Source organism: Branchiostoma floridae, chromosome 4 (genome assembly GCF_000003815.2).
Source record: "Branchiostoma floridae strain S238N-H82 chromosome 4, Bfl_VNyyK, whole genome shotgun sequence".
NCBI lineage: Eukaryota > Metazoa > Chordata > Leptocardii > Amphioxiformes > Branchiostomatidae > Branchiostoma > Branchiostoma floridae.
In genome coordinates this window covers 18,575,516-18,594,064 of record NC_049982.1, presented here as the reverse complement: position 1 = coordinate 18,594,064, position 18,549 = coordinate 18,575,516, and the positions used below count along the sequence as shown (strand labels likewise).

Sequence of the window (18,549 nt, the reverse complement as noted above, 5' to 3'; positions counted from 1 at the left end):
TCATTACTACTAGGACACTTAAACATGACATATATAACTATAAAAGAGAGAAATATTGATAGACGTCAATTATACAAATTGTTACCTAATTTACATAATTATTGAGAAACTGTTATTATAGTGTTAAATGACGAAAATTTCATTCTTGTGACATTTGGCAGCAACACGTATGTTAAGTTGAACATGCGGACGTAATTCATGCAAATTAGGGTCTCATTTACATAATTTATGAGAAAATGCTGCAATAGCTTTCCTTGCTAAACTTTCATATTTTCAACATATTGTTATTGAGGTAGAGGAGATGATCAACTGATATCTTTTATGCAAATGAGGACCTCATTTGTATAATCAATGAGAAACACTTATAACAGGTCACTCGTCACAAGAGATCGCATTTCTTGTTAACAACAATGCCGTACAAACATCCATCGTGTAAAACAATCTTCATACATACAGCCAGGCGAAAGGATAGAACACAAATAAAACACACCTACAACAACAATCATTAATACTTACATGTGTAAACAATAAAATCGTAGCCACGGCAATATTTATATTGCCACACTTATTTACTTTCATCCCACATTAGACGACCAACACATCGATCGTTTATTGCCATCCATTCATGATTTATTAAGGGTTATTATGATCATTCTATTCCGTCTTAGCTTAGAACCACATAATGTGGTTTGACCAATCACCATTGCTATAAGGGTCGTGATTGACCTATGCATTTTCATAAAATACCCGTGCTTGTACGTGTGAATGCGTATGTGTTTGTACATATATATATATATATATATATATATATATATATATATATATATATATATATATATATATATGTGCGTGTGTGTGTGTGTGCGTATGTGTGCGTCTGTTAGCGCGTTTGTGCGCCCCTGTGTGTGTATGTGTGTGCCGCTGATATCAAACGTATACGTAACTTCACCTATTGTCAACCAATTCAACGTAACGGTATACTTGAAAGCCTAAAAGTTAACATTGTGAGAGATTTTTGTGATTAACACTATACGTATATAAGACAAAAAAAATGTCGAGTATCATGACAGGCCAATTGCACTTGCGCACAAATGACATGTTCATTTGTTGCAATCGTACAACTTGTTGATTTTCTGCAGATCCAGGGAACTGAAGTCTTGCGCAGCTCCCAGGACGATACCATTCAAGGGACGCTACAGGTGTGCAAAAAATAGAAGATTGCGATAAGCTGTCTGTGTTATCATCTAAAAATGCGACTTACTGGAATAGCGATATTGAACTATATGCAGAAAGGTAAGGAAATTATATGTCATAGTATGTCATAGCCTTCTCCACCTTCTCTCATCAACGATTAAGAAGGCGATGTCATGACATATAATTGGCTCAAGAAGATGTCAAACGTTATTTTGCGGGAGTAAGATGCCATAATGTATCTCATTTTAGAGCGCCTCTGAATTATCTATGACATGAAATAACGTGAATCTTGTCACATAAGACAACGTGAATCTTATCACATGATGTCATGAATCTTGCCACATGAATTAACGCGATTCTTGTCACATGAAATAACGTCTTGCCCCATGAAATCACGCGATTCTTGTCACATGATGTCATGAAAAAACGTGGTTCTTGCCACATGAAATAACGTGAATCCTGTCACATGAAATAACGTGAATCTTGTCACATGAAATAACGTCTTGCCCCATGAAATCACGCGATTCTTGTCACATGATGTCATGAAAAAACGTGATTCTTGCCACATGAAATAACGTGAATCCTGTCACATGAAATAACGTGAATCTTGTCACATGAAATAACGTGAATCTTGTCACATGAAATAACGTCTTGCCCCATGAAATAACGCGATTCTTGTCACATGATGTCATGAAAAGACGAGAATCTTGTCACATGAAATAACGTGAATCTTGTCACATGAAATAACGTGAATCTTGTCACATGAAATAATGTGAATCTTGCCCATGAAATAACGCGATTCTTGTCACATGATGTCATGAAAAAAACGGGAATCTTGTCACATGAAATACCGTGAATCTTGTCACATGAAATACCGGGAATCTTGTCACATGAAATACCGTGAATCTTGTCACATGAAATACCGTGAATCTTGTCACATGAAATACCGTGAATCTTGTCACATGAAATAACGTGAATCTTGTCAACCGACCTTGGGAACGATGGTCTCCCTTCCGTTGGTGCTGAAGGCGTGGCTCTCGTAGTGCATGATGGAACCATAGTCGTACGACAGGTCCAGGGTGCGGGAGTTAGACAGCTTGTCAAAGGCGTGACGGTGCTCTGAAGGGAAACAAAACGACTGTATTTACAACCATAGACACTTTGTGTTCGCCGATGATGTCAAGTTACGTAGAGGGATATTCGTGGTTGGATTTTGACTGCACTTTCATGAGAGTGATAAAAAGATGGGAACAGAAACAGCCATTGAAACACGAATTCCTGCAATCCTATAGTAATGTAGATGTGTGTCATATGTCAGTCACTGAATAATCTTCACGTGAGAAAAGACCTGCCTGGGGCAACGTTTGAGGTAAAAAGGAAAGATTCACGCACGTGCTTCAGCGTTATTACGGCAGATAATGACCCAGTCGTCCCTGTCCGGCCGCTGATGCTCGTGCCAGAACCCCACGGCGTGCATCAGCTCGTGCAGGATCGTGCCTGTTCCCAGACATCCGTTACCGAGAGACAGCTCCTGCATCCCGCCCGCAACACCGACTTGCGAATGGCAACTTGGAGAGAGAATTTTCAAGAGTTATGGACTGGCTTATGACGTTAGAATTATCGTACTCAACCTTATATAACAATAGCTTGGAATAATATAAAAGGCTATGGAGCTGATGATGATTGTGGAGATTATGAGGTAGATGTATTTTATTACTTTTGGCTTGCACGAATGCAAACTTATTCAGAAGTCAGCTGCAGGGTAATGCAAGCAGGCATGATTTTGAGTTCGCTTACGCTGAGGTTGATCTAACCAACCTTAACGTAAGATGATAATGGGGTTAATTTGCCTACTTGATTACAGATTTCATCATTCAACTTGGCTTGATGATAGGAAGTCCATACATGAGACATATGAAACTTGATGGGGAGCATATCAATTGGCCAAGTAATCATAAAGACCTCCATTTGAAAAAAAAGTCTTCTTGGAAGGGAAAACAGTTTCAAACTGTAATACGTGTTATGTTGTGTGCAGTTGACGATAAATTGATATTCATTATAACTGTATCATATACAAACCATACCGCTCTATGAACTTAAGGTCTAGTTCTAATAGACAAGAGAGTATCGTCATATAGGACACTTTTTTACCCAGTAAGCCGTTTGATATGAACGAAGTCCCGTTCGTTGGTCCGGGGCACAAACCGGAGACAGGTCCGCTTGTTGTACTCGAGAATGGCGCTCTGGATCCGACCAACCTCCGAACCGGCAGGAGCAGTTAGAATCGCTGCGTCTGCAGATCGAACATGACGTAACGTCAGTTTGGAACTTACGATACGATTTATTTGGGATCTGATGAAGCAAAGTGTTGTTGTTTCTGATGAATTTTCATGTATACCTTTTCCAATGAATTAATCGCTAACCGCACATGTTTCTGTACAGAGCAAGTTGTCATTTTCTCAATTCTATATCTGTTTTTCATAACGTTATAGATGTTGTGTTCCACTTTTGGATATAAGAATGATTGTGATCACATGTTTACTTTTTGTTTAACCTGAAAGAAATGTCTTCTTTGTGGTTATTCTAATATTGGATTGGCTGTTCCTCAGTTTGATTGATACTATTCTCTTGTTAGATATTCATAATAAGAGTCGTCACCTTCACCATCTCCTTCACACACGTTGCAGCTCAGCGGGCAGGTCTCCAGCATGTAGTTGGGGTTGGCGTCACACTCGCCAATGCTGGCCCAAAATACACAGTTCTGGTTGTTATCCGAGCAACCTGGATATAAAATCATATCAGTCAAATCTACCTGTACAGTTACATATATACTATTAACCTACAGGGCTTAGTCAGTCACGTCATCCTCCCCCTAGCAACTGACGGACCGCCATAGCAACGAGCTAAGTCAGCCATTTTGGGGTCAAGTTCTGAGTGGCGCCCTGTAAAATTGTAACGTTACATATTTACTAAGCATTGCACAATTTCCCTTCAAAACGTCTAGTTTCATGATCAGGGTGTTTTGCATGGTGGTTAAATGTTGGTACAGAACTTGGTAAATGGCACACAAGTTTGGTAAACAGTACGATTTGTTTCCCGTACGTTTCTCGTGTGAAAACTAGCAAAGCCGGGAACAAACAGACGAAGGGAAATACCATGACCATGTACTGCTATGTCTGTGAAGATTTGGAAATGTATTTCAGACGTAACTAGTTAAGTCATAACCAATCATCAGACGTAACGAGTTAACTCATATTCTTCCGCAGGTTTCCACAACTTATCAGGTTTTTAAAAAAGTTGTGTGCATTTTCCTCCTTCTCCATCCACTTGGCTCTCCTCCCTCTGATACATGTTACTGGATTTTACTTGGTAAAGTAATTCTAATTGCTGCTTCTTATTTTGTAACATTTAAAGTATGTATGAGGGAATAAGACCGTAAACAGGGAAATGAAGGCTGAGGGAACAGCATTTGTGTTAGATGACAGTTAAGACTTCCATCACTATGGATGTATCTTATCATTGCGTGTAGAAAAGGGAAAGATCTTTGGGCTGATTTCCATAACTGCACTAAAAAATTATCGTAGTCATATATAATGTCAGATCAGCTTTCCGCACACCACGAGCTGGAAATTATCTCATAACACACTCGTTCTCATTGAAATGTCGAAAATGGCATTTTTTTGGTCGAAAAATAAATCGGCTTTATTTTCAGTGAAAACTACCTGGTTGTTTAGGAAAATTCCTCTTTTAACCATAGCCAAAAAATGGAAACTTATTATTTTCGGTCCCATTGGTAATACATTACAGGGCGGGTAACAAACGTTACCGGTAACGTTTGTTACAACAGTAAACTTTACCCTGTTTTCTTCTAAAGGACTTACCTTATTGACTACATCATTTAGGTATAAGTGGATGTCCCAAGGAACATTTGAAAAGTGGGCAGCTTTTTTACACCAGGTCAAATAGAAAGCTTAGACAGCATCGAACAATGGTAACGTTTGTTACAGTCATTTCTGTACAACATTTTGTTAAGCAAGGTGGGATACAAATAACAGTCAACAACCCTTTCTTGTTTCTTCAGAAAGCCAGAAAAACTGTACAGCGTCACAAAAATGGTCATTTCTAGTCTTATACGTGGATAATAAAACCGTGGCAACCGTCGCACTCGTGGTGGTAACGTTTGTTACAGAATCTGGCGACAGGCATAAACCACCTCACACAGCCTCCAAGATCAGTGACAGTAGCGATCTGACGTGATCGGTCAGAGGGCCTTGGTAGCGGGTTTCACCTGCCGAACAATTATTCTGGGAACTGAATTGTTACATTTTTGGCTACTATTTGAATTCTTCGTTTCTTCTCAGGCGACAGCCATTTTTTAGGGTGTGAAATCCGACCCGTGGCTATAATAACCGTCTAAGCCATCAACCAACACGAATGTTGTTGTGCATCTTTTGTAAAACATTACAGGGGTTATGGAAAAATGAAGGAACCAGTGATGTTGTCTATAATTTTCTCCATATCAAGCCGTAAAGTCAGGCGACAGCATTTCGACATTCAAATGAGAACGAGCCAACAGCTTAGTGACGATAGAGAGAGTTAATTAACTGAACAAGTTCTGACGTACCGGGGCGGCTACAGAGGCCACAGCTTCTGCATACAATTCCACAGCATGTAGCCAGGGTTGGCGTCACATTCACCCGCGGCAGCCCACTCGGCGCATTGGCCATTGGTGTCAGTGCAGGAAGTGGCTGTATGAGAAACAAAACCTCTTATGACCACTGGTATACTGGGAATGATATTTTTATCAAGTATCCGTCTTCATGATACAATGCAAATATTTTCATAGAAGGCCTTATTACTCCACCACCTGAGAAACACGGACTCACAAAATTCGTTGCCAATGACGTAAGGAATCACTCCGTTCGGCCAGCGTCGTTCATTATTGATAGCATTGCGGGAGTCCTGAAATAGTTTAATTACTACTTCAGATTGGACACATTTCAATACATCTCCGATAGCATGAAAAAACTAGGACAGCTTATCTATATCATCTACTTTAATTTGTCACTATCTATGACATTGACATTACTGAATGCACACATATATAAACACTCTGCAATCTGCATCAGTACCTCTGGCTAGAACATCACGCACAAATCAGCATGATTGAACTTGTGCCACTGAGACGATTCTCATTCCACCATGTGGTGTGGTAATAGTGATGGCGAACTACGCTTTTATCCAATGATTATATTATTTTACATTATATAGGTGCATTACTTACGGGATCAACACCAGCAATGTCACCTGAGTACAGGTTCAATCCTGTAAGTTGTGAAAGACAGTCAGACGTATAAATCACTCACTCACTGTCGATCAATGTAAAAGGCACAGCAAGCTATGGACAGAATTGAAGCTATAGCATGTTGATACATCTACAGATACATCTACACAACTGCCTTGGAAACTATTACAACTAAAACTAAAATTAAACTAGCACGACATGTCTGTAGCCATATTTGACAATCATGATATATTCCTTAAGCACGTGGTATAAAAAACGACAAAAACGATACTATCAAAAAGAGCATGTCTGCAGCTTACATACCCTTGTTTGCGTCCAAGATAGCCTTGGTGACAGACCCTGGTACCGGCGACCTCCGGAGGCTGTCAGCTGTGTGCAGAATTCAGAACCAACCGAAGGTTAGCTCTCAGTGTGAAATGTTGCGGAGTTTTACATTTTAGGTAGCGTTATCTAATGGTTATTATTTATCATATGTACGAAGGGTAATCAATAATTTCGCGGCCTCACCCAGTAATAAGGTGCACAAGAGAAATTTCGGGGTATAAATATATACCAAAGTTAAAATCATTGTGAGCATCACTACTTTGCAGGCGACACCCAATAACGGTAGGTGAGGGAAAAGGAAAAGAACTGTGACAACTGACTGCGACCTGAGATATGCGGGTCAGTCGGCTGAAAGCCAGATATCCATCTCTATCTAGTTGAAATACAAACGGAATCTTCGTGAGACACTTTGTCTTCATAGGTTTTACGGCATGAGCAACGCGACCGACACAGCCCTGATCACGGTTCATCCTTGTTTTCTCGCCACTTACCTACTGATTTTCAAAATGACATCGACTGGAAAGTAATGACCACAATGATTTGAAATTTGATGGATACTTTAAAAAGAAGACTTTATACTATATGATAATGCCCGAAATGTGAGTTGTAGCGTTACACATTATCTCTGGGTGAGGTAAAAAAACTTAGTGGCTAATGGTGTGGATGTCTGTGCATGCGGCGAATAACTTAAGAACCTGTGGATGCGATGATATTTGTAAAGTGGTTAGGTGTTATGATCCTGACCTCGGTGATTGACTATGGCGCTTTAGAAAGTGTTTTATCTTTATGTTTTAAGTAAAGCTGTGTGAACAACCTTAGGCCTAAGGTTCTTCACGCAACATTGCTTATCTAACTCATCTAACACCTCCTCAAAAATCAATCGCTCCTATAGGTATCAATTAAAATTTCAATGCAGATGTTTCTGATGTCGCAAAATGTTAAATGAGTATTTTGTAGTAAAGAATTGGTTGATACCTGAAGAAATGTTATACCGCGAAACTTACCTATTTTGCAGGGATCATCGATGCAGATGTATTCGTTGATGCCATCTCGGCAGTATCCACCATTTTCACAGGTCACACCATCGCAATCATCTATATCTGTAAAGACATATTGAGATTGCTATTATACGGTAGATTACATTATACATATTACAACAAACAGTTCCTTCGATAAATGCAATCACCTTTTTTCAATGCTTAACAAATAGTATTTTGAAGGCAAATGGTCTCAAATCAGAAATTTCTGAGATCGCTCACTATAGTTTTATTTGACGTTTATGAGTAAAGAATTGGTTGACGCCTGGTCACGTGGTCAATGTTTTATTGTAAAACTTACTTGTGTCACAGTGAAAGCCTTCAAAGCCAGCAGCACAGTTACAGGAGTAACTGTTGATGCCGTCAACGCAGGTTGCACCGTTTTGACACATCACATTATTCTGGCATTCGTCTATATCTGCAAAGGCATATTGGCATTGTGATCATAGCGAATGTTACATGATATATACATGTATTGCAACAGAGACATCCTTCAATATACAAAATCACATGTTTGAAGTAAAGTATTGGTTATACCTGAACATCTGGTACATGCTTTACAGTGGAACTTACTGGTTTCACAGTGAGTGCCTTCAAAGCCATCAGCACAATCGCAGGAGTAACCGTTGATGCCATCGACGCAGGTTCCACCGTTCTCACAGGTCACACCCTCACATTCATTTATATCTGCAAAGACATTTTGACATTGTTATCATGCAATGTTGGATTATACATATTGCAACAAAGACATCCGCCAATAAATACAATCACATTTTTATCAATGTTCTGGAGTATGTAACATTCCATAAATTGATGAAGCAAAATGTTGTTCATAATCAACCTGATGTCGCTTACAAGATGTTGTGAACGTTTTGATGTAAAGAATTCGTTGATACCTGAATAAATGTTATACCGCGAAACTTACCTATTTGACATGTATCGCCGTTAAAACCATCAGCACAATCGCAGGTGTATTCGTTGATGCCATCGCGGCAGGTTCCACCGTTTTCACAGGTCACACCATCGCAGTCATCTCTATCTGTAAAGACATATTGACATTGTTATCATACGCAATGTTGCATTATGTACATTGCAACAAAGACATCTTTCAATAAATACCATCACTTTATTATAAATGTTCTAAAGTATCTAACATTCCATAAAGTATCTAACAATCCAAAATGTTATTCAATGTCAAGTGATTTCAAAGCAAAAGTTTTTGAGGTCACTTACAAGATGTTTTGAACGTTTTGAAGTAAAGGAATGGTTGATACCTGAACATGTTTTACGGTGAAACTTACCTGTTTCACAGTGAGTGCCTTCAAAGCCATCAGCACAATCGCAGGTGTATTCGTTGATGCCATCGCGGCAGGTTCCACCGTTCTCACAGGTCACACCATCGCAGTCATTTGTATCTGCAAAGACATATTGATATTATTATATATCATACGCAATGTTGCATTATACATCTCAAGATGACTGTTTTTAGCCTACGTTGAAAGAACCATGTGGGTTGTTTGATATATTCAAATGAACATTATGCAAAAAAATCCTCGTTCACTAAAAGGTCATGTTGTCGTCAGTGTGTGTTTTCCAATTTTTGTTTGTTTGTGGTGTTTGTTTAACATCATAACCATGATTTGACAACATAAAGAAAACATTAGACTTTGCCACCGTGGCCAAATGTTGGTACTTCATCACTGTACGGTATGGTTTCTTTACGCTACTGCTATTGTATTTGGACGGTAGATATCTTATTGACTCTGGTTGGTTGAGCACTCAAGCCCCCTATACATCAGGGGTACCAGTGTTTTCAAGTTTCGAAACAGGTTCTGTTAATAAGAGATGAATTGTTTTTTCTATGAACACACAATAAGATGCACACTATCGAGAGCAAGGCTTAATTTTCATATGTAAATAAATTTCACCCTTCATTGGCGTTTTACGTGACAGAAACATTGGTGAATATGATATATATATATATATATATATATATATATCGATGAAAGTCACGGACCAATTTTCATTTTCTATGAAAACATCCTGTATTAAATTTGTTATGAATAATGGGAATTTCGAAAGAGTGACATATTTATGTTAGTTTAAAATGAGCGTTATCAGGCATAGATAATATTTTGAGATGTTGTAATGTTTTAACATTATACAATAGCCAGACAAGGACTGCACTTTTTGAAATAAATTGATATAAATATTTCTAATCTAACCCTTGGTTGTGCAATGATGATGAATGCATCAATATTTAAAAGAAAAATGAATTCAATGAATGCAAGTTACTATGTTACATACGAGTCGTATCATGCAAACTAAGCTATCAGTATGATGATAACTGGTGAACATATATGCACGGAGTTATACGTTTTACTTCTCTTCTTACTAATTCATCAGCCTTTTTCAGAATCGCAATAATTCGAATACATGTATATAAAATATCAGTGTTACATAACGAGTTTACTGAGGTACCTTCAAGTTCACACTCTATGTCTTCACCCCTCCATCCGCCGTTCTTGCAGAGTTTTTCCCCATCCCCACAGGCTGGTGTCTTGGCGTATCCGACCGAGCAGTTGAAGGTACAGACGTGTCCGGCTGGGAAGGTGGTCTGGTCTGGATCACAATCACTGTAAGAGTTTTCGGGGGAACTCGGTGCACCTTCGCATGGGGCGCCTGAACATGTAGAAAATGGTTGAAAATCCTCCCTAACACTTTTGTTTATATTCAATAGGAAATTCATTCAGATACTCAAGCTGACTATTTTGTAATTTTCGGGCATTTGTGTGGACAGCAGTACTTTTTATAAAGTGTTCCTCTCCACACAATCGCCTGTTTTGCAAGAAATGGTAAACGCGAGAACGGTGGAAAACATTCTTGGAGCTCTTAATTATTAGCGGGTCTTCGAACTTCGTTTTGCTAATAATTTTTTACATGTGAAGAAAGTTACGCTGACTGTTGGTAAAGCCTGGATAGGTTGCAAAGAACAGTGTAAATGGCAACGCGTTTCGGACGCGTGGCTGTTTATTTATACAAATGTACGTGATAACTATAAAATCATACAAACATTTTGTGTATGTGATGATGATAAATTACATAATATGAATCATGCCTTACGGCCACACTATTCTAGAGATAACGTTAAGTGTTTGAAAGTTGGCTACTCACAAAGACATTTCATACCGCGGCCGCCTGCCCAGCGGCTTCTACCCTTGCATACCCTCCATCTCCTTCCCCTGTCCTTTACACATCCCTCCCTGCAGTCAAACTTGCAGACGGTTCCTCTGGGATACATCCCTGCTTCATCTGGATTCTTGTTGCAAACACTTGTCGTGTCATCAAACACCAAAGGCGTACACCTCTCTGCAAGGCAGATACATGTACGTGCATAAGTCTCTCTTTAGTTCTCTTACTTCTTATAATGCATAAAGATACATGAAAGTAAAGCATGGCACATTTGCAAACATAAAATCAAACTTTCCACACAAGGGTGCACGGAGTCAACCTGCTCAATGTTGTCAAATTATGGCAACTGAGATCCAGTTTGTTGTAATTCAAATACAATAATCTGCAAGACTTACTACGTGATACTTTTCCGCCGATAGGAGCCACATAGAACGCAAGGGTGAAACATAACAGAAGGCCGATGATGACCCTAAAACAGAAAGAATATTGTCGTTTAGATTGAGGGTTAACACCGCAACTGCATTGTATCCTCCGATGCTATGCTGTACCGATAATGATAACTCCAGGTCCTCATCAATACGACAATGACTGAAAATAAAGCTTTGAAAGGAGGAATGCGTTGATAAGTAGGCCACCCAGAAAAATAAAACGAATGCTCTTGCTACTGATGACCGTTGGTGTTTTCATGTGTTGTTCGTCGTGCTCCTTCTTGTCTCCTTCTACTTCGATAAAGTTCGAAATTTTCAGTGTATGGCTGCGTATAAGAAATGTTGTTAAAGGCAACTCACAAGGACTTGATATGCGCAAAAGTGTGACGGTGCCCTTAATAATTGTAGCAATAACATACCCTTGACGTACCATCATGTTGATATTCATCAAGTTACCATTATCTTGATATTCATCAAAGTTACCAACTTCCAAATCATAATTTTCGTCTTTACATACCGTGTTTCAAAGCATCTGACACTCCCTGGTAGTTTCAAAGAGGCCTAGAGCCTTCAGTAGAGGGCTCAATCTTACGTTACTTATTTCCCAACACAAGAGCTATCTATCATGACCATTGTATTTCCATAACACGAGATATTAAAACATGATATCAACACGATCATCAAGACGTCGTGATATCAAAACACAACAAGTGACCGTAGGTAACATACTCTGTGACCTAATTATAGTTTATGTCGGTTGTGATGTTTTCTGTGGTGTATAACTCGGTGTTTATATCGCATACAGAACACATCACATCAGCTTATACCAAAAACTTACTTAAAAGCTAACATACCTAGCACTGCCAAATTTAAAACACAGTCCTGTATGCATTAACAGCGAAATCAGCGTCTCAATCGAACGACGCCAAATGAAAACAATAATTTCCTAAAGTTTGAGTTCCCACCGACAATGGCTTAATTCTGTGTATATGCGAAATATATAATTTCCTTTCATGAAAACTATCCCTTCTGTCCCTGCTATTTCCCTCTACTTTCGGTGTTCCGGTCACAAAAGACACGTTCCTACCCGACAGATTAAGAGCATGGCCACCCCACCTATATAGTAGTGAATCGCATACAAGACACATCACATCAGCTAATTGTATACAAAAAAAATACTTAAAAGCTACGATACCTATCACTGCCAAATCTAAAACACAGCTAAAGTCAGCGTCTCAATCGAACGACACAAATGAAACTAGAGTTCGGGGACCTCATACCTCCATGAAATATTTATTGCTTTTTTTGTGGATGGTATGTATGTTTATAGTCGGTTGTATTTGAGAGTAATGGTTATAAAAGTTTTGGGAAAGTAGCGGTGTATTTATTTAATGACACAGAGGATGTCCATCTGATTAGTAATTATTAAAATGTGACACTTAATTGTGTAATGTGCGTTTAAGAGGTCGACGGCATATGGTAGCGTGGTGTTCCTTAAGCTTGATGTTTGGCATTTAAACTGTCTAAGGTTGTCAGCATTATTGAGGTTCGACTATGTGCCTCAGAGCGGTTTGGTGGGAGGAAGTTGGGAAACTCAGAAAGAAGAATGGATGTGGCCAACTTAAGTCAGATGGTGATTTGATTTTCCACCAATATGTCATAACATCAGCTGTTCACACGGTACAAAAACGAGATGCAAACTTTCCTCTGACAACCCGACACCAACTGTAAGATGAATACTTGGCGCCAACCCCGTCTGCTAAAAAAAGTACCATTAGAGACAACTAACAACTGTCCCTTATCGCAACGAAATCAGAACATCTGTATCGCCCATAAAACTTCTGACACCCAACCCATCTAAGATGAGAGGACCTAATGGCATTTTAATCACCGTGTCACTCAAATCAGCAGTACAGTATGTGAGACATCCATACCTGTTAAGCATTACCGTTAAATGTACCTCAACTTCTTACACTTATACATACGCTTCACATCTCCATGATATCCTAAGCAGACATAAATAAAACTAATTATCATATTAAAAAAACTCGGGGTTCCCCAAACAGCTGTCATACAAATCACCTCACTATCTGCTTGGAGCTAAGCCCATTAACAAACACTTAAAGCACGATGCCTGTTCCAGTATATCGCAGATAGAGGGGTGATTTCTAATATCATTACATCGATTATAACGACAGATACGGCGCCCAAAATCTCATCGATTCGAGCTTTCATCACATCCCACCAACACAACAAGTATGAAACCAATCCATCCAGCCGTTCTTGAGTAATCTTGTACACAGACAGAGACACATAACAGAAAATATAACCTCCATGACATTTCATGGAGGTAAATATCCGTCAACCAACACCTACATGTAGGATACGGGGACAAGTTGATGCCCGATATATAATAATGCAAGTACTTACCAACACAACATCAGCATAAGCCACGCGGAGCACAACATCTAACAGCGCAAACGAAGTATAACACACCAGGTCCCCAAAGGCACAAGTGGCTAAATACAAAGTTATTTATCATATTCAAATTGTCCAGCATCGGGAAACAGTTGCCCAGCATCGGGAAACAGTTGCTCTAAGGAGTTAACTGTTACATTGCCCTAACCAGTTGCTATACGCAACAACTGTTCAGATAAGGGATTACCTAACACATCCACATATTACATATGTCATACATCCAATTACATACTAACGAAACTTCCGCGTTACGCAAGGCGCACCACAAAACATCTAACAACACAAACGAAATATAACACACTGCGTCCCCAAACGCACAAGTACATACAATGATACATGCAATTTATTATCACAATCAAAATTGTCCGCCTCCCAAAACAGATGTTCTAGAATGTTGGGCTGGGCAAACAGCGGCACAAATGATATGTGCCAACTGTTACAAATATTTCAAACAGTCCTAAGCAGGCATAAATAAAACTACTGTGCCAACTGTTACAAATATTTCAAACAGTCCTAAGCAGACATAAATAAAACTACTGGGGGTTCCCCAAACAGCTGTCACCTCACTATCTGCTTGCAGCTAAGCCCTTTAACAAACACATAAAACACGATGCCTGTACCAATATAACTCAAATATAGGGGTGATTTCTGATATTATTACATCGATTATAATGACAGATACGGCTCCCAAGATCTCATCGATTCGAGCTTTCATCACACCCCACCAACACAACAAGTATGAAACCAATCCATCCAGCCGTTCTTGAGTAATCTTGTACACAGACAGAGACACATAACAGAAAATATAACCTCCACTCCATGACATTTCATGGAGGTAACAACAACAGCGCTTTACAATGGATACTTGAGGCGCACACAACGTTAAAAAGTAGGTCAACCACAGCTGTGGAAATAACTCCATATCTGCTTCGAGATAAGTAATTGCCAGACCCCAGCGTCTATAAGCCAGCTGGTCTACAATACCAGGGAAATAGGGGTGACATCTCATTTTTTTATTACATCGATAATGAAAATAGCTACCGCGAAAAAAAGGCTCCCAAAGATCAAACACGTTTTAACCATAACATGCATATGACTATCAACCGCGCAAAATGTTAACAGTATGCTATGTCAAACCAACCTCAATATTGGAAACGCAAAGCCCGAACGAGATGGCATATTCCGACGAGGCCAACATCTGCTTGACGGTATCAAATAACTACAACGCTTAAGGCACAATCATAAGGAAGACCTAAACCACTATACCGGACGGCGTAGGGGTGAAAACTGAAATTATACATCCATAATAAAAACAGCTAGGGCGAAAAAAAACAACACCCCTCATTTCCTAACCGAGTACAGACGACATGTCAATCCACATGCGATTGCGGCATACGGAACATAGAGATATAGGTGCGAACACCCAACGCACAAAGTGATTACAATACTCTGTCACTGGAGGTTACCCTCCAGTGTCCCAGAGTAATAATCAAAACATGATATCAAGACGTGATATCAAAACGAGATATCAACACGTGCGTATGTATTCAAGGATTCAAGATCTCTGACACTGTCACCACGTTTGTGTCACGGGTGGAAACACATTTACTGTCCAGATTCTAGGTGAAGGAATGAAGGATGTCTTTCGTCGCTGTGAACAGGGTTTGAAAAGCTTCAAAGCATGCAAGTTATCACACATCTAAGTACCGATTATTTTTAGAGAGGGTGTACTGATGGCTCCTCCGCTGATTAAATATAAAACGATCAAACCTTACTCTCAGGGAATTCTTCTGGTTTTCAAAATGGCGATGCACTGGAATGTGACTAAAATTTCTCGAGTTATATAGTGTTAACTTACATAAAGACTCAAACACACCAATGCCATAAACGGAAATATAACCTTATTGGCGAAGGTAACAGGGCAATAACTGATACAAGTACCACGTCTCTGCACCATTAGTTAGAACGCAAAAGAAATATTATAATATGTTAAAGATATCTGCTGCGAAAAAAACAACCTGACGTAGCTTTGGCAGCCCCCCTCGAGGTGGCTCGTGCCAGCCGCCCATGTACGAACCGACACCGCCCAAAACCTTGCCGCCAACCACCGCTCTAACTGGCCAGATATCCTACGTAACTTATTCACCACCGACTGTTTTGTGAAAACCGTGTAAAACTTCCATAACTACATTTCAACAATTACTCATTCGCACTTACCGCATGGTGGCAATTCTTCAAGGAGCTACCGAATTCCCGACTGTCTCAGCAGACGGTGTGCTTGGCGCAAACAGATCGACTAATATCGTATTCTGATGGCTGCAGCTAATCACAGCAATGGCCAGCAATCAGAATTTCAGAAGTAATGCGTATTCAGCAAGGGATAGCCGTGCCTGCCGTGTGGTCTTCGACTGAGCTATCAGCCCTCTGGCTCAGGCGCTATTGTAACACAGCCCATAATGACATGTGTACTTAAAATGACTCTTGTGTAGGCTTCCAAGATATCCACAGAAACTCGTTTCTCCGGTTTCACCGTAAAGCCATATTGATTTGATTATATGGATGAAATCCGCGCGCGCATCAATTTTCGACCGTTTCCAAATAAAAAAAAAGCTTCCGACAGTACTGTAAATCGTATAAAGAAGCTGCAAAGTGATCAAATATATGCCGTAATCAGGCTGGTTCAGTGCCACAGTATAATTTTCTTATGGCATAAAAGGGGTCTACCGAAAGTGCGAAAAGGAACGAAAAGGAACGAAAAGGAACGAAAAGGAACGAAAAGGACGAAAAGGAACGAAAAGGAACGAAAAGGAACGAAAAGGAACGAAAAGGAACGAAAAGGAAGGAAGTATGAAGCAAACTGAAATAAAATCAATGAGAATATAAGGAACCGGTACGGCGGGCGTTAGAAGCCTATGAAACGTGTTTTAAAACGTGTTTTATTTTAGAATTTGGCAATATGAATTTTTTACGGCGCTGCTTTAGGCTGTTGTGTTTGTGTGGCTAAATTATTCTCTGAAGATCAGCGAAATACAAGGAAACAGAACTGAGATAAGACAGTAAGGACTAAAATTCAGTTACTGGCGGGTGATAGATAAATATCGATTAACGTACATTTTCAGAATGAGGCAAGATTGTAGCGTTGCTGTTGTATTTGGATGGCTTCTGTTCTCCCAAGATGGGAGCACCGCATGCAATTCTTGCGATTGTTTACGTCTAATAGAAATCCGGCCTGGAATGATATGCTAATAAACTGCTGCCCCACTAGCATGACAGCTCCCTTCAACAGGGCCCACAACATGTTTTTCTGGAGACTGGAGACATATCTTCTTGCTCGTTCACGACAAAAGAAAAGGTGTGAAAGGATAGGCATGTATACATTGTAGTGATTGTACCAAGGAGCTTTCATCACGTTGTACCATGAGTATTCATCATTTTGGCTGGAAGAAAGGACAACGTGAGGAATTTGTGCAAAGGATATTGGGAAACTACGGAGAGATTTGGCCGTTGACTCACGTCTCCCGTGCGGGTTCTACAGAAAAAGTCTTTGGAACCAGACCTCGAATTGAAATCAACGCGGTGTCCCGATTGCCCGGGGCCACATATAATTTAGGCCGGGACCACTAGAAAACGACTTTGTGACATTTTTGAGACCGTAGAAAAATAATCTACACCAGAATGTCAACCCGGCCCGCGTGGGAACCCGAGACGCACTGATTCGTGACTCCGCCCATCGCCTTTGATTTGTTTTTAGCTATTTCCACGCGTGCACTTTCCCGCCGGTTCGCCGTTTAACCATTGGAGCTCTAGATCTAGGAATTTCGTGGAACAAGTCGCAAAATGCAAAAATAAAGTCCGTTGCAAATGCATTTGCCGATCACAGTGCCGTTACCTTATATTCCCATCGATTTTATTTCACTTTGCTTCATACTTCGTTCCTTTTCGTTCCTTTTCGCACTTTCGGTACTTTCCTTTTCGTTCCTTTTCGTTCCTATCCAATCTTTTCGTTCCTTTTCGCACTTTCGGTACTTTCCTTTTCGTTCCTTTTCGTTCCTTTTCGCACTTTCGGTACTTTCCTTTTCGTTCCTTTTCGTTCCTTTTCGTTCCTTTTCGTTCCTTTTCGTTCCTTTTCGCTCCTTTTCGTTCCTTTTCGTTCCTTTTCGTTCCTTTTCGCTCCTTTTCGTTCCTTTTCGCACTTTCGGTACACCGCATAAAAGGGGGTGTTGTCAGAAGACAAAGGGGAAAACATCGAACTGGTCAAGGGACAGTGAACAAGTAGGACATGGGTGCATAGAGATAACAAAAGATCCAGTGTCTCTGTTTAGTTTCCCAATTAGGGGACGTATGGTGTAACGGCAGGGTGTTTAGTCAATAACCCAGTGGTTTTGACGACTTAGATTTCATAATGAAGGCAATTCTTTATTTTTTTTTGCACGCTCGCATCAGTTTAGGAGATTTCAGAGGATGTCATCTATATAATAAAATCAACATTGGTGAAAGTAGCTATAGTGTATGAATCACAATGTGTTTTACTCCACCTAAAGAGGTGCAGGTAGGACGTCATGGGATTGTGGAATGGTCCCAGAGGCAAGCG

At 39.9% G+C, this 18,549-nt stretch overlaps 1 protein-coding gene across 2 annotated transcripts; it reads right to left on the bottom strand.

The window, feature by feature from the left end:
• Positions 1–1,061: 1,061 nt before the first annotated feature.
• On the bottom strand, positions 1,062–16,644 carry LOC118414040 (neurogenic locus notch homolog protein 1-like). Of its 2 annotated transcripts, none has more exons than XM_035817785.1 (17): positions 16,176–16,644; positions 11,448–11,521; positions 11,035–11,229; positions 10,342–10,542; positions 9,162–9,275; positions 8,786–8,899; positions 8,434–8,547; positions 8,162–8,278; positions 7,828–7,923; positions 6,803–6,868; positions 6,479–6,519; positions 5,819–5,942; positions 3,853–3,975; positions 3,346–3,487; positions 2,587–2,762; positions 2,186–2,313; positions 1,062–1,193 (listed from the first exon to the last, which is right to left on the bottom strand). In XM_035817785.1, exons 1-17 carry the CDS (start codon positions 16,178–16,180, stop codon positions 1,101–1,103), a joined length of 1,923 nt encoding a protein of 640 aa, XP_035673678.1. In that variant the 5' UTR covers positions 16,181–16,644; the 3' UTR covers positions 1,062–1,100. The 2 variants fall into 2 exon arrangements, with proteins under 2 accessions (XP_035673678.1, XP_035673679.1); XM_035817786.1 differs by having other exon boundaries at positions 8,434–8,460; positions 8,813–8,899; positions 16,176–16,643.
• Positions 16,645–18,549: the final 1,905 nt, after the last annotated feature.

Excerpts from the sequence above, each read along its gene's own strand:
- LOC118414040 (XM_035817785.1), bottom strand. Across the intron at positions 8,900-9,161 it reads AGGCACTCACTGTGAAACAG|ATAGAGATGACTGCGATGGT; the intron begins GTAAGTTTCACC and ends ATGTCTTTACAG. Across the intron at positions 3,488-3,852 it reads GTGTGAAGGAGATGGTGAAG|ACGCAGCGATTCTAACTGCT; the intron begins GTGACGACTCTT and ends TTCGATCTGCAG.